This window comes from Zingiber officinale, chromosome 4A (assembly GCF_018446385.1).
Source record: "Zingiber officinale cultivar Zhangliang chromosome 4A, Zo_v1.1, whole genome shotgun sequence".
Taxonomy (NCBI): Eukaryota; Viridiplantae; Streptophyta; class Magnoliopsida; order Zingiberales; family Zingiberaceae; genus Zingiber; species Zingiber officinale.
The window spans coordinates 115904628-115927143 of NC_055992.1; the positions used below are offsets into that span (position 1 = coordinate 115904628).

The following is a 22516-nucleotide window of genomic DNA, read 5'->3' on the forward strand; positions in this document are numbered from 1 at the left end:
ACACGAATTAAATTTTTTAAGTATTTTTTATTTCAAAAAATCACTGCTCTCAATATATTGTGTTAAATTGATATTTGAGGCATGCATATAATAAGGAGAACTAGTCAAACACATAGAATTTAGTTTCATGTCAATCCGAGGTTATTTGATCCATCAGCCGATTTTGCTCAAAATCGACTGATGGACAAAATGGCCTCGAATTGATATAAAATACGTTTTTATATGTTCGTCTACCTCTCCTATTTATATTCATACCCTTAAACTTCAATTTGACTCAATATATTGAGAGCAATAATTTTTCCAACACAAATATATTTGAAAAATTCAATTTGTATTCAAAAAATATTGTTCTTAATATATTGGGTCAAATTAAAATTTGAGGGCAAAATTGGCTAATGGACCAAATGACATTAGATTTACATGAAATAAGTTTTTATATATTCGTCTATCTCTCTTGATTATATTTATGTTCTCAACCATTAATTTGACTTAATATATTGAGAGCAATGATTTTTTGAATATGAATTAAATTTTTCAAATATATTCATGTCTAACAAATTATTGTTCTTAATATATTAAGTCAAATTGAAATTTGAGAGCATAAATATAATCAAGAGAGGTAAACGAACATATAAAAACGTGTTTCATGCCAATCCGAGATCATTTGATACATCAGTCGATTTTGGATAAAATCGGCTAATGTACCAAACGTCGAATTGACATTTGAGAGCATAGATATAATCAAGAGAGATGGACGAACACATAGGAACTAGCTTCATATTAATCCAAAGTCGTTTGATCTATTCATCGATTTAATCTTAAATCGATTTTGATTTAAAAATAATAATAAATCAGTTCGACTAATTTCAAAACTCATTTAACTAATTTGATTAAAAATTTGGCGTTTCAATACAAAAATCAAAACGATTCGACTGCTCCATAACCAGGGACGGAGCTAGGGAATTTCATATCAAGGGGGTGAAATGTATGTGTTTATGTTGAGGGGAGGCGACCATGTCGTAGCCTCTCATTCGCCTCTCTTTCACCCTCTATTCATATCTCTCATGCATTTCTTATACTTAAAAATTAAGGGGAGACGACTGCCGCCATCGCCCCCCCCCCCCCCCCCTTTTTGACTTCATCCCTGTCCATAACATCAGTCGACTGATAAGGATAAAATCAGAAATATGTACGTGATTTGGTCATTTTGAAACTTCTCTAAGTGAAATGAGTATTTTGCAAACTTATGTACGTGGCCAATAAAAAGCTGAAATAAAATTAAGTAGTTTAAAATGTATATTTTCATCCCTCGCCAGTCTTTGAATACAATGTATAATAATTATTTTCTTTATTTCCCTCTAAATTTAAAATTTTAGATCCATCGTTGTCCATGATTATATAAGGTTCCGTGAAAATAGATGAAGATATAATTTTCTTTTCTTACATGAAGGCAAATTTTCTTCGTATTCTTCGAACTCTTTTGCTTTTTCATGCATACACGCGAGTCTTACAACTTAGTTTATCACTAATTTGATCGTCAAAGAGTGTAACATCGAAAATATCAACCCTCGGTTGACAAGCTTTACTTTGCAAGACATCGATAGCGAATGCACCGACAAACTGACATCAACCACAGATATGAACGAGTGACAAAGGGCACACAATCACTAGATGCTTCTATATTTTTTTATCCTTTTATATATATTTTTCTCCTTGTGTATACTATTAATAATTAAAAAGTTGACCCGAAGACATATGTAATTATTTTCCACATCAATTACATATATTTTTTTTCCTCCTTGTATTATCAAAAACAGACATAGTTATTTTTTATAATTTTTTCACATTTAATTTCGGTGAAAGAAAGATTAATATTATTTTTTAAATGTAAGGGATAAAATACTACTGGATGGAAAATAGAAAAAAAAATGTTAAAGATATTTTTCTCTTTTCTAAATTTATCAATTAGTTTCTATAGATTGATTTATACCATTCTAAATTTTATAAGTTTGATATTTTTGTAAATAAAAAGTTTTAATTGTAATAAAAAAACGTAATTATATTTTTATGTCTGTCCTAGTCCATCCCACTTGTATAACCGATTGTTTAAGGGTGGAAAGGATTTTTTTCATTATTCTACATCTTATATTAAATTTTATCAAATTTTTAAAAATTCATTTTTGTTAATTTACATTATTAAATTTAAATTCAATAATGACAAATATATTAAGAAGATTTTTAAATATAAATTAAATGTGATTTGATATGATTTGAAATTCTTTTAAATCAATTTCAAATAAACTGACTGAAGTGATATTTCAAAAATATACTATATGATTTAAACATTATAAAAATTATATATGTGATTTGAATAATACTGAAAGCAGTTTAGCAAAGTGTCTAATTTTTTACAAACATATTCACTTTTTATCATTTTTTCCCCTTTTGAAAAAATACAGATTTAATTCTATATTTGAGGATCATTGTGGGAAACTCAAGAACAATTATATATTTAGAAGGAACATACCAAAGCATCCACTTCCATTTTCCTTGCTAGCACAGTGAGAAAAGAGAAAAGAGAGACCGGTAACTGTATGAATGCAAAATTCACACAAATTGACGACAAACCAATAGAAGAGAATTCGATATCAGTCCTCTTGATACTCGCCTTCCTCTTCTTCGTCTTCGTATTCAACATCATCTGCAGTTGCATCCTGGTATTGCTGGTACTCCGAGACCAGATCATTCATGTTGCTTTCCGCCTCAGTGAACTCCATTTCGTCCATCCCTTCGCCTGTGTACCAATGCAAGAAAGCCTTTCTTCGGAACATGGCCGTGAACTGCTCGCTGACGCGCCGGAACATCTCTTGGATGGATGTCGAGTTGCCAATGAACGTAGATGCCATCTTCAATCCAGTCGGAGGGATATCACAGACTGTAGACTTCACGTTGTTCGGAATCCATTCGACGAAGTAAGAGGAGTTCTTGTTCTGCACATTCAGCATCTGCTCATCCACCTCCTTTGTGCTCATTTTGCCACGGAACATGGCTGAAGCTGTGAGGTAGCGGCCGTGACGGGGATCGGCAGCACACATCATGTTCTTGGCGTCCCACATTTGTTGGGTGAGCTCGGGGACGGTGAGAGCACGGTATTGTTGCGACCCGCGGGAGGTGAGAGGAGCGAAGCCGACCATAAAGAAGTGAAGACGAGGAAAAGGAATGAGATTGACGGCGAGCTTTCGGAGGTCAGAGTTGAGCTGTCCGGGGAATCGGAGACAGCAAGTGACCCCACTCATGGTGGCCGAAATCAGATGGTTCAGATCGCCGACTGTAGTTTGCATATATGATGATTAACTATTGATAGGCCCAACGGAAAACAGTCTTAGGGTGAACAGGGGAAGGGATACTTACAACTGGGAGTGGTGAGCTTAAGAGTTCTGAAGCAAATGTCATACAGAGCTTCATTGTCCAACACCATGCACTCATCGGCATTCTCGACGAGCTGGTGGACCGAAAGAGTCGCGTTATAGGGCTCGACTACCGTGTCAGATACCTTTGGTGAAGGGAAGACCGAGAACGTTAGCATCATACGATCTGGATACTCTTCTCTTATTTTGGAGATGAGGAGCGTCCCCATGCCAGAACCAGTCCCACCTCCAAGTGAATGGCAAACCTGGAAACCTGCTCCATGTTCAATCAATCAATCAATCAAACAACCATTGAAGTTGAAATTGGAAGTTCTGACGATAAAAAAAAAATGCTCAAATCTGCTTGTAATAACGACAAAATTAGAAAAAACGAATCGTAAGAGATGAAAAACAAATGACAAAAGCTATGATTCACCACCGCTGAATAAATAATATAAATCGTTTAATTTCTTAGATTGATCAAAATAAACGTATAAAACAGGAGGAAAGGAAACCTCACCCTGCAAGCAATCGCAGTTCTCAGCTTCCTTCCTGACGACATCGAGCACCGAATCAATGAGTTCGGCGCCCTCAGTGTAATGCCCCTTGGCCCAGTTGTTACCGGCCCCGGACTGGCCGAAGACGAAGTTGTCGGGGCGGAAGATCTGCCCGTAGGGGCCGGATCGGACGCTGTCCATGGTGCCGGGCTCTAGGTCCATGAGCACCGCCCTGGGGACGAAGCGGCCACAGCTAGCTTGGTTGTAGTACACGTTCACCCTCTCGAGCTGGAGCTCATTGTCGCCGGCGTAGCGACCAGTGGGGTCGATCCCGTGCTCCGCGCACACCACCTCCCAGAACTTGGCCCCTATCTGATTGCCGCACTGGCCGCCCTGGACGTGGAGGATCTCACGCATCTTGATTCCGCTAGGGTTGCGGCAGAGAGCGAGGAAGTAGAAACGTGATTGGGAACGGAACGAGAAGGGGGTTTTATAACCGGGAACGTGGCGGAGCCAGACGGACGTTTGGAGCGGAGTGAGAGTTGAAACGTGGACACCTTCTTAGTAACGGCGTTCGATTAGCGGCGTACGACTAACGGCGATCGTTTAGTTTAGGCGGGAATTTTGAAATTTGAAATGGAGTAGTCAAACGTGATGCGTAACGGCCATTTTTACCGTTCTAAACTTTTAATTTCAGAGACAATCTTCTATCTGTGAATATTATTTCTTTTTTTTAAGGGCCAAAAATAATCTAAATTCTTGGGGAAATTTTCAGATTAATCCAAATTTTTAACTATTTTATAAATTAACACCTAAATTTTTGTATTAAAAAAAATCAAAAAGAAATAATTCAACACAAAATAGATCAAAATAGTTGAAATGAATGATCCTCAATGGCCATAATGAACACAACTGCCTGGTTTCTTGCCTTCCTCTTCACGAAGATTGCAACTGGATCATAAATGTAGTGGCTACTTGATGGCCATGATAGAGCTTTCAGGCTGTGTTTTCTTTGAGAGAAATAAAACATCAATAGCAAATGTTTTCAATGATGGCTACTTGAATTTTTCTTCCCCCTTTAATGTCCTCTGATCCTTCTCATCGCTGAGATTACTACTTTGTCATCCAACACCCACCTAGTAAATCTGATAAAACTTACCTCCATCATCTTTTCTTTCTTTCCTGCAGGAATCCAAGAACCAATCAGAATAACATCATCAAATAATAAAATTCATTGCGATAAAAATTTGCTTTTTTACCTCGCATTGCTTGTAGGCATTCTGCAGATCCAGCATTGTCTCGAGGAAAGGGATCTGCTCAATTCTGCAAGTAGCCGAGTGAACTGGAGTTCCTTAAGAAGTGTTCTTACAGGTATGAAACACACAACACATGAAACATAAAAGACATTCTCGACTTTGAGAACAAGATATAATCTTTTTCTTAGAGGTATGAAACACACAACACATGAAACATACACATGAAATATAAAAGACATTCTCGACGTTTATAACAAGTTATCTTTTTCTTTACAGGTATGAAACACAACACCTGAAATGCATGAAAACATACGCATTTTAACTGCAACTTTAGATTGTTTATTATTCACCACTTGATACTATTCCGAATCAGTCTCCTTGCACACCATACAACTGATCACTTTTGCTATACGGAATATTCAACGTGACGTGCTGTGATCTTATATTTTCTTGATTTACAACCAATATTAATTATCGCATCATAAAAATACAAGTTAGCTATAAATACTGGAGCTGCTCCAGAATTCACTTCCCCCTCTTATCGTAGAACCTGGTGTGAAAGTAGTCCCTGAAACATCCACCAGAGCAGCAGCAGCTTATACACTCAACCCAGTCTTTCAAGTATTAAGTTTAGAAGATAGAGATACTCGATGGCACCTACTGATGTGCCAAGGGAGTTGTGGAAGACGAGAATGAAGGGTAAGAAGATGTGGCTGTGTGATAATTGAATCTCATATTTTTGCATGCTTATGCGGTACAGCTTGTTGGAGCGACGGCCAAGCTATTTCATCATCAATGTACCCTCGAATAAGGAAATCTGAGCAGTTCTTATGGCATCCGTGATTATAAGGATTGCGGAACTGGCCATCCGCACCCCGAAGATAAGAATACCGAGCAGAATTTGCTAACTCGTTGGTTGTGATATTTCGAGCTACCTGCAGAGAGATTGGATCAGAACTCATGATTAATTCATGTAAATCATGTGACGATGTATAGATCTGCAATTGCAGAGACACACTTGGCCGTCCATTTAGCAAAACTTTATATATGATTCCTTTCCATGAAATATTTGAGTTCTCCATTATACTTTAATATTATAAATTAAGTTCCTTTATTTATAAATGCAATTTCTCCCCATCACATATGGATCCAAACTTGTGCTGGAAACAAATGCAAACAGTGGTTACCTGGTATGCCTGTGTCACCGTCAAAGTCAGAGTTCCAGATAGCAAAATAACATCCATCACCATGAATGAAACAGCACCAGGATGTTCAAGTATGACAAGATGCATCCATGTCTCAGATGAGGGAATCTGCGGTGACCATGTCCATAACCCTATTATAGTGCATGCAGGTTAAAGCTTTGTTTAGTCAGGCCAACTTAAAGGATATACTTATAAAACACTTACTGTGCATAGCAACGGCAGCACCAATGGACGATGTCAATGCTCCCATAAAGACAAAAACAAAAAAGTCCCATCTGTTATTCTGAAAAGGCAAATAAAAAGGGCAATGTTGAAGCCAAGCAAAAAAGGTCTTTCATCTCAAATCCACAGATTAAGAACTCTGCCAAAATCTATTGATATATTTTTTTGTATAGCTTGGTTTATTCTACTACTAACCTTACCAACACAATTGGATATCCAAGGACAGTGATGATCGAACTGCTCCACACAGTGCTTACATTGAGGACAGTGCTTCGACCGAACAGGTCGGATTATCTGATAAGAGATGAGAGTTCTCTTGAAGTCAAAAATAGGTCCCACAAAAGAAGGAATAGAGATCAAAACACCCAATAGATGCTGCCTGTGAATTTGGGCAAAGTAATGCACAGAATTAGAGTCACTACCTTACATGTAGGGCAGAGTTGAGACCAACTTCCTGTCCAAGTAGAGTTGTTGAAGTCAATGTCCAACAGAGGATCCTATCAAATATCAAATTATTCAATTGTAAAAAAATAATTTAAAAAATAAAAATAAGCAACAAAAAGGTGCAAATGCATAGTGGGTGGGCTCAACTAGGTCAACAATATACCTCAAATGTGAATTCTGTAACAAAAAATAAGCAAAACAACATCCTCTACTAATACTAATAATTCATAAAGTTATATTGATATTCTTTTAATTGTGACCTTCTGACCAAGGAATCAGTAAAACAACAAGCAACACTAATTATGGCAGAGAAAAAAATTTATGAATGACAATATAGTGAAGTAACTATCTATAAGAAATCTTGTACATAACTTTGGTAGCTGATACTTCTTGCACCATCAAATGTTAAGGATTATTGGTTATGCATTTAGTTCATTTTTTTTTCAAATTTAAGATTGACAAATAAAAGAGAGACATATTTCCCAAAGGCTTTAATTATTCTTTTATTAACTGATGTTTTGCTCCAGAACCTTTACAAGAATTTCAACAAAACAACTAGCCATTTGAATTTGTATCAAAGGCATGGGATATTGTCGCTTACACTTTCACGAGTTTCAGATTTTCCTGAGTTAGGTTTGATATAACCTGGATCCTTGCTGCATGAAATCAACTAAATCAATTCATCGAAGACATAAATAAGACAATAAAGTGTTGCATCATGTCATCAAAATATTATTTGGAAAGTAAATAAACGAGGAAGGATTCATTTGCACTGTCAAAATACGCTAACAAAATAACATTTTGAGGCTCCACTGGATAAGGCATGGGCTCTGGCCTCTGAAGTGACTGATTAACACCGATACAATAGAAGTAAAGTCAGTCCACAAGAAGGATTGTTATTTTAAAGAATGGTCAAACAATATGTTTTCAGTATGGTCTAGGTGGATGAGAAAGTATTATGTCGCCAAAACAGAAAAAGCAACAGCCTAGCCACTGGAACAGATGTGATAGCTGCTGGACAGACACATGTGAATAAACCAGAACAATAAATGTTTTAGATGTATGCTAGTGCATAAGAGAAGCCAAAACTTGAAATAAAATATATCTATTATCCATGTGCTAATACATAAAAATATAATGAATCTGCAACTGCATTTAAGCATATTATATGTTCAATCAGAAGAACAAATTGCAGATGCACTGCAAATGGAGGGAAAAAACACGCATTCACCAGCTTGAGTGCTGGGTTATTTTTACTCTCACTAATTGATAGAATGATGATATTTTTAGATTATTATATAGCCATATATTAATTTCCTTTCTTATTACCTCCTTTTCTTTCCAGTTAGTTAAGAGAGGATACTTTTCCATTTTTTGCATTCATGAATATATATGGCTGTAAATTCATACATAGTACTAGAAATAAGAACATTCAAATTTGTTCAGCAGATATGAAGAGAAAAGAGACACTGCGCTAAAGGAGTAGTCACCTGCTGCATCTATAAAACATTATTAGAGAACTAAGTGCCAAAGATACACCAATCCATCCCCAAAGCAAAACAACTGTAGTAGCCTCAGGAAAACCAGGTCCTAGAAACAAAGAATCCAGTTGGATTTTTTTTTCCCCCGCAAATATGAATCCACTGACTGCCAAAAACTAGGTCTAGACAAAAATCATACCAACCTAACATAATGGAATTTATGAAGAGAATGACTAAAATGATTATCAAAAGCAGAAGGATAGGAGCATATCCAACTGTTCCAGCAAACATCCTGCCTTTACAAAAATTGCCTCTTGTTTTTCCTGCATTACTCTATAAAAACAAAGCACTATGCATCAGCGGTATTAATGACATTCACAAAATAAAAATGTATAATGAAGAGAAACAATACATTTTGCTAAGTAGACAATGAAAATTAGAACAAATATTTATAAATCCCTCTCATACACAATATTTTCAAATGTCATATTAGATACCTAACTTGTTGCCATCTATCTTCATCCACACGTAATTAATGTTGATTGTAATATTGGATCTTAATGCTGATATCTCTTCCAAATTTCAGCAAATATTAGCTGTGTGTTATGTAAACAAATGAGGAATCAAAATAGTTTTAGAAAGTACGTACAGGACTCAGAACAGCCTTATTTACCTTTAAAGTTACTTTATTTCTCATTTAAATTCAGATTAATCCAAATTACCATATTGAAGCTAACTCAATATTCTGAACTAAGACTAAACTATTATCGAGAACTTTGAATCGTTAAATATTTTTAGTTTCAACCAAGGTGAATTCAAAATGCAAATGCCGCTGTGATCAAAGCAGATTTTATTGTATGGGTGGAAGTTTTGGTGTATGCCAGCAAAAGAGGCCCAATCATCTGAAGACTATTCATTAATCAACTCTATTCTCACAATAAATTAATCTTTCAATTGGAAAAAATAAATTAAAACATTAGCCCCTGAACAACCACATACAAGAATGTATGCGACATGCCGATAACCCCTGTTGGCAGCAAGGTTGGCAGGAGTGAAGCCATTTCTATCCTTCACCACTAATTCTCTCTTATTGCCTGCATGCACAAGCACAGTACATCCCTCCAGATTGCCACTCAATGCAGCCCAATGCAAAGGCGTACAGCCTGCAGTAATCATATGAATGCAATGGTCATTCTAATTACAAATTTAGATGATATTGTCATTCCGAAATATATTAATTAGAAAATTACAAATTAAAAATGACAAAATGATATGCACTAAAATTAACCAAGAGTAACAATATTCCAATTAATTCTCAAAGGCCACATGAAAAGAAAAAAAAAAGTTGCATATGTATTATTTAAGGCAAGTGGAAGCCAAAGAATTCGTTTGACATACTAGAAATCCAAAAAGACAGAGGAATTGCATAAACAAGCAATTAACCCAATAAAATCATGAAAACATGAACAAAAACACTTCCTGATGTTGCAACTGAAGCATTAGAAGAGCAAATACCAAAATATTAGAAGGCTTTACTTCTCTGGCAGACATGTGCACAAGGAAACTAACAAGGTGTGAGAAAACTAACTGTTCACAGTGCTATGAACTCCAGCCTTTTTGGTAGTCAAGAAAACATGGAAGAAGGAATTATTTCTCTCTATCAAAAAATTAAAAATCTAAAAACTAGTAAAAATAATCAAAACCTTGTAACAAAAAAAAGGGTCATGCCAATTACAGATATAGCTTCACCACATATCTAAAATAGGACCACTTAATCCACTCCATCTTAGATCCTCTTTAATTGCTAGTGCTAGAGTTACTTTTGTTGCCCTCTATTGGAAAGACCACCTCATCTAGTGGCCGATTCAACTTAACCAACTTCAAAATTTATTAATGTAAAACCATTTGTATTAGGCCCAAGGGGAAAAAAAAATAAATTGAGAGTTGCATGATTTGGCATCATAAATATCACAAGAAACAGTTAATAATGACTACATTATTTACTAATACAAATAATAAAATGAAAAATGATTGGAAATAGCTTACAACAAAATAAAAGAAATATGCTAAAATTAATAATATAAAAACTTAAAAAACAGTAAACAAAACATTATTTAATATTCGAAGTAGATTATTAGAAAGGGAGCCTTGGCGCAACGGTAAAATTGTTGCCATGTGACCAAAAGGTCACGGGTTCAAATCTTGCATTCGAAGTAGATTATGGCAGAGTGGTTGAACAGCAAGTAGTTTACTATGCACCAAATTAGCAATAAATATCTATCATTAATTTCTTGAAAATATAGACATGTATTAGTCTAAAGAAGGATTATCAAATATTAACCATTGCGCCTCTTCAACTCTTAGGAATTTGAATATAGAAAAAAATGATGTTCAAAAAAGAACTAAAGTAAGAAGCCATGAGAAGTACCATTTCCATCTTGCTTCCCTTGGTATGCATTTCTGAAAAGAAGTAGCCTGATAACATCTGTATATCCCTTATAAGCAGCCCTGAGAAGTATAATAAAGTAACGGCTATAATAAGAAATAATTATGCATCAATATAGATTTGCTACAAATTAACAGTCCTTCGACGAAAGAAAATAATTATGCAAGTGAAATAATGCTCAGATATTATCAGTAGTTTGCAAGAGTTTCATTGCTGAACTTAAGATAATACACAGATGCAACAAATCCTCCTTTCTTGTGTGACCCTGGCCCACCAACAAATTTAAGGTCCTTGTTAATGCCGCCTTGTTTCCTAAATACATCTTCTTTTTTGCTATATTTAAATATCCTTGGTGGTGGCTTAGAAGCTTTGTTAGAACACAGGCAATTAGGATGGCAAGTACTTCAAGGATTACAATAGCACCATACAGTGCAAGTAACCTTCTATAACTGAACATACAACCAGATACCCTGGTAATCAAATTATAAGCCATTAGAAATCTGTTGATTAACCATGTTAGGTAGTAAATGAAGGGACTTAAGTCACAAAAGAAGTATAACCTTGAGAGTATAACAGGAAATTAGGAAACTAGTTTGATCTCAAGTCTCATGAATTCCAACTAGCTAATGACAAAGTGAGGAAGAGCAGTAGGTTGCCGGTAATGGCAAGATATGAAGAAATGCTAAAGAAATCAAAGTTTTCATATGAGCAATAATAATGATATAATATAATGTTAAAAATCACAAGACTAAAGTGAAAATAGAATGAAAAAAAAAATACAAAGCAACATAACAATCAGATAGGGAACTGGATTAGCTTAAGCAATATGCAAGGAACTGCTAAAGATGGATTTCACACTTGAGTCTGATGTCCGTAATAGACAATACAACACATTGAACAAAACCCGTAATAGACAATACAACACATTGAACAAAACCTGAAAGTTATGTAGCACGGATACTCTGATTTTTTTGTTTTTGAAGTATCGGGCATGGATACGACACGGATATGGATACGATACGCAAATACATGTATCGGATACGGCCAAAAACATGTCATTGACTTTTTAGAGGTTTGACCATAATGATACGTTTTGGTCACGGCTAGGATATGTTTTTCCGGATACGTTTGGACATAATTGCAAATATTTAAAATTTTTAGGGGTTAATTGAAAAAACTTGAACATTTCTAGAATTAATTGGAAAATAATTAATAAAAATGAATTGGGTTGTGGGTTTTTAAACCCTAAATGCCCTACTTGCCTCTCATTGACACCTCTCACCGACATCGACGCCGACGCTGCAGTGTAAACTCTAAATTATTGTTTCTGATTTATGCTCTACTCCTCCAAAGTGCTTAAACCCTAATCATTTTGTTAAAAAGATTTGATTTAGAAATTTGAATATAACTTTTTCCATCTCTATAATTTTTAATTTTCAATACTATATATAATGATTGTCGTATCCTAGCCATATCGTATCTTATATTTTGAAAATTTGTCATATCGCCGTATCCGTATCGTATTCGATACGATACCCGTACCCATATCCATGCAACATAGCCTGAAAGCAAGGTATGAGTTTGATTTATCGCCCCATTTAAATGCAAACCTTGTATAAACAGCCTAATCAGACCAACAAGTCTAAATTCACAACCATAGCATACTGATCTACTTAAGAGATTTTCCTTCAGTTCAAAAAACATCAATTTAACAATAAAAACAAGCATATAATTAGGTCAAGACACCACATACCAATGAAGTGGACTTCTCCCATCATTATCTGTGGCATCATGGTCGGCACCATACTTGGCAATAATGCGATTCAAGAATGATGTTTGTCCATACTGTGCTGCAACATGAACTGCCTGATTGGAAAAGTAAACAAAACAGTGTGTGATCAACATAATGCCAAAGTAAAAGGGAATAGCTAGTTGTATAGTGTGACTTAGTCTTAAGAGAATAAATGCCATTCTATAAGGAAACTATATCAGTTACTCAACAGCTACAATGGAGTTAAAAAAAGTTGGTCCCAAAAAGCCTGTTAATAGTACAAAAAGGCAGTGAAAGAACTGCACACATTTCAGCAACAATTGGAGATACATGTGTAGAATGCAGAAACCAATCTCAGTAGTCTAAAGGCTTATGATGCAATGATATGGAAAGGAAGACATGTGGGCAAGAGTGACAGTTTTGGCAGTTTACTGTAGTCCTTTCATTTAGGGCACTGTTCATCGAAGAGAAGGAGAGAGGTCTTCATGAGTTTTTTCCACCGCCATCGCCCAAGCACAGTCGGCCCCCCTTCCCCAGTTCGGCGCCACCTCGCCATAAACTTCGTAGCCGACTCCCCTCTCATCGATCTCCTCCCTCATGATCTCTCACACCGGCAGCCTCCCACACCGGTCGCCCCTCCTTCAGCGAACCAAGCGCCACCCCCCTTGTCATCGCCTGCCAACAGCCGCCCCACACCAGTCGCCTCTCTTTCGTCGCTGGCCAACAGCCGCCCCATGCCACGCCTCTCCTTTAGCCAAGCCCCCCCCTCAAGCGTCTCGCAGCCTACGCGCCACCCCAAACACGCCGTCGAGAACCCACAGCGCCATAACCACCTCTCACAGCACAACGTCGCAGCGTCCGCGTTGTCTCCGCCGCTTCTGTTGACTCTCTTTCAGCGGCTAAGCGTTGCTCCCTCGACGGCGGCGGCCAGCAACGGCCACTCATGCAGGTTGCCTCTCCTTCAGTGGCCAAGCCCCCCCCCCCCTCCCCCCCAACCGACCCACATCTAATAGCCCACACGACGCCTCCGGTAGACCTCCCACGCCGTCAACAACCCACAGCACCGCAACCACATCTCACAACACAACGCCGCAGCGCCCGTGTGACCTCCGGCGCTATTGTCACCTCCTCACAGGCATGCCGGAAGCTCGTGTGTCGCCCTCGGCACCCTCCTTTCCGGTATCCACAGCCGTTGTCGCCATTTGGTCGTTGTCGCCATCTGGCCCTTGCCGCCAACCCAACCATATGACCTATTGTGTTCCGGCCCTCAAGCTGATATTGTGTTCGAGCCTTTGAGCAATTATTGTGTTATTGTCGTCGAGTCGAGGTTGTGTTCCGACCTTCAAGCCGTTGTATTTCAGCCTCCATGACACAGTCATATTCCGGCCTACGTGTCGTCGTCCTATTCTGGCCTGCGTGTCACCGTCCTATTTTGGCCTACGTGCTATTATGGCCAAGCTTACAAGTCACTGTTATGCTCCAACCCTTGGCTCCTCAGAACTAGCTCCTCATTCAGCTCACATTCAACTACTCTTCTAAGTCATGATGATCGATCAGCATTTCCACCAACGTTTCCATGCTTATTCTTCACGTATTTCATTATTCTACTATTTAGCCTACTTCTTATATACTTTTGGGATTTGTCTCGAGCATCCAGGTACCAAGGACCGAGGGAACCCAGTCACTGTGTACATATAGCATTGACCAAAGGTGTTTTGATGACTTAATCAACATAGAAGACAACTCATCATAACCTCCCCCCTCTAGGTCATGGCAACTCAATCAACATTTCACCCACATCATTCCTTGTTCCGTCTTCTCAGCTTCCGGACAAGATTAAATTTGGTACCGTCTGTGGGAATTTTGCCTGATCTAGAATGTGAAGATGGACGACACCGGAAAATTCTCTGCGATCACCATAATCCCAGAGTATTTTGAAGAACACATCGGCGTCGCAGTGTAGAAGTAAAATGGAATTTCTTATGCATCATTCTCAGTCGATCGAGGCGCTAGAAGCTTACGAATCTTCGTCTTGACAAGTGCACACTGGTGTTGGATTCTTATTATATTATATTCTTCCCCTCATTCCACCGGTATTCGGGAGTCGAGGAACCGAGTCAGATTCTCAGTCGATCAGCAGGTTAGTTTTTCAATTATATTTCCTCTTCCGATCACAGGATTTACTATAATTCCCCGATCAGAGACTACGGACATAGTTCCCTGATCAGAGACTAGCAGCACAGTTCCTCGATCAAAGGCTGGGGTACAGTTACCCAGTTAGATACTAGGGGCACAGCTCCCCGATTAAAGACTAGAGGTATAGCTCCCGGAACAGGATCTAGGGGCCTAGCTCTCCAATCACAGACTAGGGACTAAGCTCCTCGATCAGGCATGCTACGGGCTCTGCTCCCTCATATTGCTACGGGCTCTACTTCCACTGACATCAAGGCTTCACCTCATCGCAGCCGGTCTCGAACCAGAATATCTCCAAGACATTTTGGTCATACACCGCACCTCAAGACTCCGAAGCAGTTCAATCGATTTATAAGCGAGTTTGCACTCGCGCTTGTATTCCAAGCTCCTGAGCCGTTCGGCTGATTTATAAACGAGCTTGTCATCGTGCTTATATTCCAGACTTCCGAACCGTTCAGCCAAGTTATAAGCGACCTTACTCTCGCGCTTATATTCCAGACTCCCGGGCCGTTCGGTCGGGTTACGGGTTATAAGCGAACTTGCCCTCACGCTTATATTCTAGACTCTCGTGTCATTCGACTAGGTTATAAGCGAACTTGCTCTCGCACTTATATTCTAAACTCCCAATCAATTCGGTCAGGTTATAAGCGAGCTTGCTCTCGCGCTTATATTCCAGACTCTCGAGCCGTTCGGTCGGGTTATAAGCGAGCTTGCCCTCGCGCTTATATTCGAGGCTCCCGAGCCATTCGGTCGGGTTATAAGCAAGCTTGCCCTCATGCTTATATTCCAGACTCCCGAGCTGTTCGACCGGGTTATAAATGAGCTTGCCCTCACGTTTATATTCCAGCCGCCCGAGTCGTTCGGCCGGGTTATAAGCGAGTTTGCTCGCGCTTATATTCCAGACTCCCGAGTCGTTCGGTCGGGTTATAAGCGAGCTTATATTCCAAACTCCCGAGTTGTTCGATTGGGTTATAGGCGAACTTGCCTTCGCACTTATATTCCATGACTCCCAAGCCGTTTGATCGGATTATAAGCAACCTTGCTCTCATGCATATATTTCAGCCTCCCAAGCCGTTCGATCGGATTATAAGCAAACTTGCCCTTGCACTTATATTCTAAACTCCCGAGCTGTTCGGTCGAGTTATAAGCGAGCTTATACTCGTGCTTATATTCCAGACTCCCGAGCTGTTCGGCCGAGTTATAAGCGATCTTGCACTCGTGCTTATATTCCAAACTCCCGAGCCGTTCGGCCAAGTTATAAGCGAGCTTACTCTCGCGCTTATATTCCAAACTCCTAAGTCATTCGGCCGGGTTATAAACGAACTTGCTCTCGCACTTATATTCCAAACTCCCGAGCCATTCAGCCGGGTTATAAGTGAGCTTGCACTCGTGCTTATATTCTAGATTCCCGAGACATTCGACCGAGTTATAAACAAGCTTACTCTCGGACCAGCCTATCACCACTAGGGGTGTAAATGAACCAAGACGCTCGCGAACTATTCGAAGCTCGATTTGATAAAAGCTCGTTTAAGCTTAAGCTTCGCAATATTCAGCTCGTTAGCTTGTGAACACGTTCGTTAAGCTCATTAAGCAACTTTTAAATAAAAAAAATAATAGTTTTGATAGTGAATTTATAGATTTTACACTCTACTTATAAAAAATATAGACAAATATATTAAATTTATTTATTAGAATAAAATTATAAATTTTAATAATATTATTATAATTTTCTCTAAATATATAATTTAGTTTTTAATGAATATTTAAATTTATGATTTATATTTATTAAGCTCGTTTAGGCTCGATAAAAACTCGAATAAGCTCGTGAGCCATGAATATATTCGTTAAATAAAGCTCGAGCTCGACTCGATTATAAATGAGTCAAACTCAAACATTCAAGAGTTCAGCTCGATTACACCCCTAATCACCACTAGCCTCGGACCTGAGTATCTCTATCAATATGTCCTCTTTAGGGCTCAACCTCCCCCATTTGGGGTCATCTCCATTAGACTGAGCTCTACACCCTTCGATCTCTCGAGTTCCACGCCCGCTCGGCTCACATGTTTTGCTCCCGTTCGCCTTCGATTTCACAAGCTATGCTCCCGCTCAGTTCTTGAGTTCTAAGCCTGCTCGGCCGATAGTTTTTGCTCCCATTTGCCTTCGATTTCACGAACTATGCTCCCGCTCAGTTCTCAGGCTCCGTACCCGCTCGACTCATGGGTTTCGCTTCCATTTGCCTTCGATTTCATGGGTTACGCTCCCGCTCAGTTCTCGGGCTCCGCACCCACTCGGCTCACGGGTTTCACTTTTGTTCGCCTTCGATTTCACAGGCTATACTCCCGCTCAGTTCTCGAGTTCCACGCTCGCTCGGCTCACGAGTTTTGCTCCCGTTCGCCTTCGATTTCACGGGCTACGCTACTGCTCAGTTCTCGAGCTCTACACCTGCTTAGCTCATGGATTTCGCTCCCATTCACTTTCGATTTCACGAGCTATGCTCCTGCTCAGTTCTCAAGTTCCACATTTGCCCGGCTCACGAGTTTCACTACCATTCGCCTTCGATTTCACAAGCTTCGTGCCCTTCGATCTCTCAAGCTCTGCTTCCGTTCATGTTCGACTCCCGGTACCTTGTTCGCCGCTCAGCTCGACATTATATTCACCTCACTTCCCATTTGGGACTTATCTTAATTGTCACTCGCCACTCGGTCAACACTTGTCTCACTCGGCGCTCACCTCACTTGTCGCCCTGCCCAACATTCATCGCTCGATCGGCACCCATTTTACTTCTTGCTCGGCACCACGATCACCAGCTCTACATTCGCCCGATTGCTCTACTCGGCATCTGCTACGCCTCTGCTAGGTCGTCTGCTCGATATTCGCTCAATCGCCGGCTCGGCATTCGCCTGATGGCCCGCTCGGCATTCGCCCAATTGCCTTCTCGGTTATCAACTCGGTATTATTTTTCGTTGTTCGCTCGACACCGCTTCCGCCATTTGCTCGGCATTGCCACAACTACAGCCAAGATGTTATATGACGAGCCCAGAGTCAAATCGCTGTACTCTGGAGCGATTCAACCTTTGCGATGGATTGTCTAAATAGTCGGACTCACGCCTCCTTCGATTAGACTTGAAGGAGAAGCTTGTGATGTGGTGATATGGAAAGGAAGACATGTGGGCAAAAGGGTTAGTTTTGTCATTTTATTATAGCCCCTTTAATTTTGGGCACTATTCATCAAAGAGAAAGAGAGAGGTCTTCGTGGGTTTTTTCCGCTAGCGTCGCCCAAGCCCAGTCGGCCCCCCGCCTCCCCGGTTCGGCGCCACATCGCCGGAGGGCTCGCCGCCGCCTCACCAGAAGCCTCGCAGCCGACTCCCCTCTCGTTGATCTCCTCCCTCGTGATCTCCCACACTGTCAACCTCCCACGCTAGTCGCCCCTCATTCAACGATCAAGCACCGCCCCCCTTGTCATCGCCGGCCAGCAGTCGGCCCACGCCGGTCCCCTCTCCTTCAACGGCCAAGCACTGCCCCCCCCTTTTCATGCGTCCGACAGACGACGCGCCACCTCCGGCAGACCCCCCACGTCGTCGACAACCCACAGCATCGCAAGCACATCTCACCGCATAACGCCGCAGCATCATTGTAGCCTCCGACGCTGCTATCACCTCCTCACAGGCAACATCCACAGTCGTCGTCGCCATCTGGCCCTTACCGCCGCCCTGACCATCTGACCTATTGTGTTCCAACCCTCAACCTGATGCTGTATTCCAGCCTTCGAGCCGATATTGTGTTCTGGCCTTCGAGCCAAGGCTGTGTTCCGGCCTTCAAGCCGTTGTATTTCAACCACCGTCACACGTCATATTCCGGCCTGCGTGTCGCCGTCTTATTTTGTCTTGCATGTTGTCATCCTATTCCGACCTGCGTGTTATTATGGTTTGGCCTATGAGTCACCGTTATGCTCCGACCCTCAGCTCCTCAAATCTAGCTCCTCATCCAGCTCACATTCAACTACTCTTTCAGGTAATGACGGCTCGATCAGCGTTTCGACTTGTTCACTGATTACCAAAGCGCACTCCCCCGGGCCACGGTACATTTTCCATACTTATTCTTCACGCATTTCATTATTCTACTATTTAGCCAGCTTCTTATATATTTTTGGGACCTGCCTCGAGCATCAGGTACTAGGACCAGAACAACCCGATTGTTGTCTACAGATAGTGTTTACTAGAGGTCTTTTGACGACTTGGTCAACATAGAAGACAGCTCACAATATCCTCCTCCTTCGGGTCATAGCAACTCGGTTAACATTTTAGCCAAATCATTCCAGTCGTTCCGCCTTCTCAACTTCCATACGGGATTGACTTACAACCATCAAATGCACTTAAAGGAAGTGCAAAGATAGCATGCACCAAGTGATCAACACAAATAAGTGTAAATATAGATGTATTTGTAGAAACACGTCGTGCGTTTCAAAAGATTTATCATATCTATGAGCATGGACATGGCATTTTCATGGTTGTGTCCTTGACCATGGAATAAGGACTTATCCCTGCAATCCTTGTAAACATAATTTGTCCTAAACATACGTGAGCAAAAAATAGAATAAAAATCGAAAATGAGGAGAAGAACCACAAACAGTGATTTTTAGATCCTAACCATCTAGTCGTCGAACATTATTGGGTAATATAGAAGTTCTACCATCATTCCATGTTATAGCAGTCACCTAGCAAGAGGAACATGAACAAAATATATCTCATCTGCGTCTACAGGAGATCTTACCCGGTAACCACTAATGTCAACCGCCTCAACCTGAGCTCCATTCTGCAACAATACATCTGCCACGGGAATAGACCCATTTACTGCGGCCCAATGCAGAGCCGTTTGCTTCCTGTGGTCACTAGCGTTTACATCTCCTCCATGCTTCCAATCAAAGAAGCCAAGACAGATTTCTCAGTCCATACCGAAACGAGGGGAAACCAACAAAAATTGTTCACAAAACCAATTACCTCGATTACATACAGAACCACGTTAGGAAAATTGTTGAGGGCAGCCCACTGGATGGCGTAGTACCCATTCCGATCAGGGGTAGACACGGACTGCCCGTCTCTCTCCACGAAGCCCCGGAGCTTCTCGAGGTCGCCGTAGGCGCACGCGGAGCAGACGTCGACGACGAGCTCGGTGTTCGGAGAGGCCGAACTAGCGTGAGGATCACGGACGCCGTGCTCGGATTTGGAGTCGACGATCACATCGATCTCCGCCATGTAACGACGTCGAACAAAGGATCAAATCGGGGGATTGAGGGATCTCCCAAGAGGAGCGAATCGGGAGGGGGAGACAACACAGTGGCGAAGAGTGGTGGGGAATCAGGGTCGTATGTTAACAAGTCCCTCCGTTTCGCGATCGGGTTCCTTAGGGCCCGGCCCAATGAAGGAGAATTGGGCAGTCAGAAAACCGCACCAAGTCTAAGAATGCGGGCTGTCCGTTGACTTCCTCTGTACGCCTCCTCTAAGATCATCTCCAACCCCCATCATTAAATTTGATGGAATTTTTACATTAAAATGATACAAATTCAACATCAATACTATTTAAACTCCAACTAATCATCACCATATCATACTAAAAAGGAATATTTCTTAGAATATTTTATTATTCTTATTAATTTTTTTATATGATAATTATTATATTTAAAATTAATACTTCTTAATATTTGATATTTTAAATTTTTTAAAATTCAGTATCCAACTAATAAATAAATCAATATATATATATATATATATATATATTTATTTATTTATTGTATTATGTTTATGAAATTAATGATAATTTATAAATATAATTATAATTAAAATATATTAAATAAAATTAAAATAATAATTTTAATAAATTAAATATTTACAAATATACATAATAAAATTTAAATATGCTATTAAATACACTTAATTTAAATTTATAATAAATAATGATTACATTTAATTATATTATAAATAAAGATAAAGAAAATAATAATTATTAATTAATTACATTTGATTTTATAATAATATAATAAAATCAAAAAAAAATCTCTCCATCATCAAATATGGTGATGTGAATAGTGCATTTGGTGCTGCACTATTCACATCACCATATTTGGGGTAGGTTTTAGTGTATGGGTTAGAGTAATTTGGTGTTAAATTGATACCAAATTTGGTGTTTTGGTGATGGGTTGGAGATGCCCTAAAGCGTGGACGAGGAAGGATAATTTTTTTTTTTTGAATATTTGTTTATTTTAGTAAAGGAAGATGGATACATGTAATATAATTTTATAAATAAAAAAAAAGATACATGTGTCATTTTTTTTAGGTACATAGTGTAATTTTATGAGTTAAAAAAGATACATGTATCATTTTTTTAGTATATGGTGTAATTTTGTGAATGAAAAGAAGTATATGTGTCATTTTTTTTCTATCTGTTGCTTTTCGTCCGATTTTTTGATGATCGATTTTGACTCCAAAATCATTAGTTGATGGATTGTGTTTCTCTTCCATCTAAATATTTTAATGAACTAAATGACAAATTTTTAAAAAAAATTTTGATTTTCACTCTCCTAAGTAAATTGACCATGAAACATAATAGTAAGTATGGTGTTTTTTATTTTATATGTTTTTTTTATGATTGATATTTTTTATAATTTCTTCAATTATAAATTTTATAGGTACAATCCCAGATTTTGATGCAGTGATCAGACCAATTCAATTTTCAATTAAGATGCATTATAGGATATTTTACTATAGTTAAGATGATAAATTTAAGAATTTGGCGTGTTGGATGGACAATCTTAGGGGGTATTTGGTTTAGGGGAATAAGAATGAGAATCATTGATTGTCGTTGTTAATGTTTGGATTATAGGAATAGGAATACAAATAATGGAATAAATCCTTGAAATTGGGTAATAACTCATTCCCATGTACCTCCCCTTCAATGAGTCATTATCCTATTTTCATCAATCAAAATATTCCCTTATTCCAAAAATACCTTTGACCTAAAACTAAAATTTTCTCCCTTAATATCAAATATTGAAATATATTTATTTATTTTTTCTTTCATATCACTTCTCTCTCCTTGTTCTCTATCATCATATTTTCTCTCTCATCATTTTATCACACACTTTCTCTCTCCTTAATCTCTCCTATCACACTCTCTTTCCTCTTTTTTCTCATTACACTTTCTCTCTCCTCAATCTCTTCCATCACACTCTTCCTTTTTTTTTTCTCATCATACTTTTTCTCTCCTCAATCTATCTTATCACACTCCCTTCTTTTTTTCTCAACTCACTCTCTCTCGTCATAATTTCTCCCTCATCATACTTTCTCTCTCCTCAATTTCTCCCATCACACTCACTGTTCTTTTTTTTTCTCATCACACTTTCTCTCTCATCATACTTTCTCTCTCACCATACCTTCTCTCTCCTCAATCTCTCTCATCACACTCTCTCTCCTTATTTTTTTCTCATTACATTTTATCTCTTCATCCTCTCTCATCATACTTTCGCTCACATCATATTTTCTCTCTCATCTTCTCTCATCATGCTCTCTCCTATCACACTCTCTTTTCTCATTTTCTCTCA

General features: G+C 39.1%; 2 protein-coding genes across 2 annotated transcripts; both read right to left on the minus strand.

Annotated features, from left to right (window-relative positions):
- Positions 1 to 2483: 2483 nt before the first annotated feature.
- On the minus strand, positions 2484 to 4364 carry LOC121970697 (tubulin beta-1 chain). Its single transcript, XM_042521580.1, has 3 exons — positions 3928 to 4364; positions 3412 to 3681; positions 2484 to 3328 (listed from the first exon to the last, which is right to left on the minus strand). Exons 1-3 carry the CDS (start codon positions 4319 to 4321, stop codon positions 2649 to 2651), a joined length of 1344 nt encoding a protein of 447 aa, XP_042377514.1. The 5' UTR covers positions 4322 to 4364; the 3' UTR covers positions 2484 to 2648.
- Positions 4365 to 5476: 1112 nt separating this feature from the next.
- Positions 5477 to 20286, minus strand: LOC121970699 (probable protein S-acyltransferase 23). Its single transcript, XM_042521581.1, has 13 exons — positions 19920 to 20286; positions 19693 to 19833; positions 12712 to 12824; positions 10941 to 11020; positions 9512 to 9675; positions 8716 to 8845; positions 8522 to 8621; positions 7633 to 7687; positions 7010 to 7084; positions 6783 to 6881; positions 6570 to 6648; positions 6348 to 6496; positions 5477 to 6095 (listed from the first exon to the last, which is right to left on the minus strand). The coding sequence occupies exons 1-13, from the start codon at positions 20172 to 20174 to the stop codon at positions 5892 to 5894; spliced, it is 1644 nt and encodes a 547-aa protein (XP_042377515.1). The 5' UTR covers positions 20175 to 20286; the 3' UTR covers positions 5477 to 5891.
- Between the last annotated feature and the right edge of the window lie 2230 nt (positions 20287 to 22516).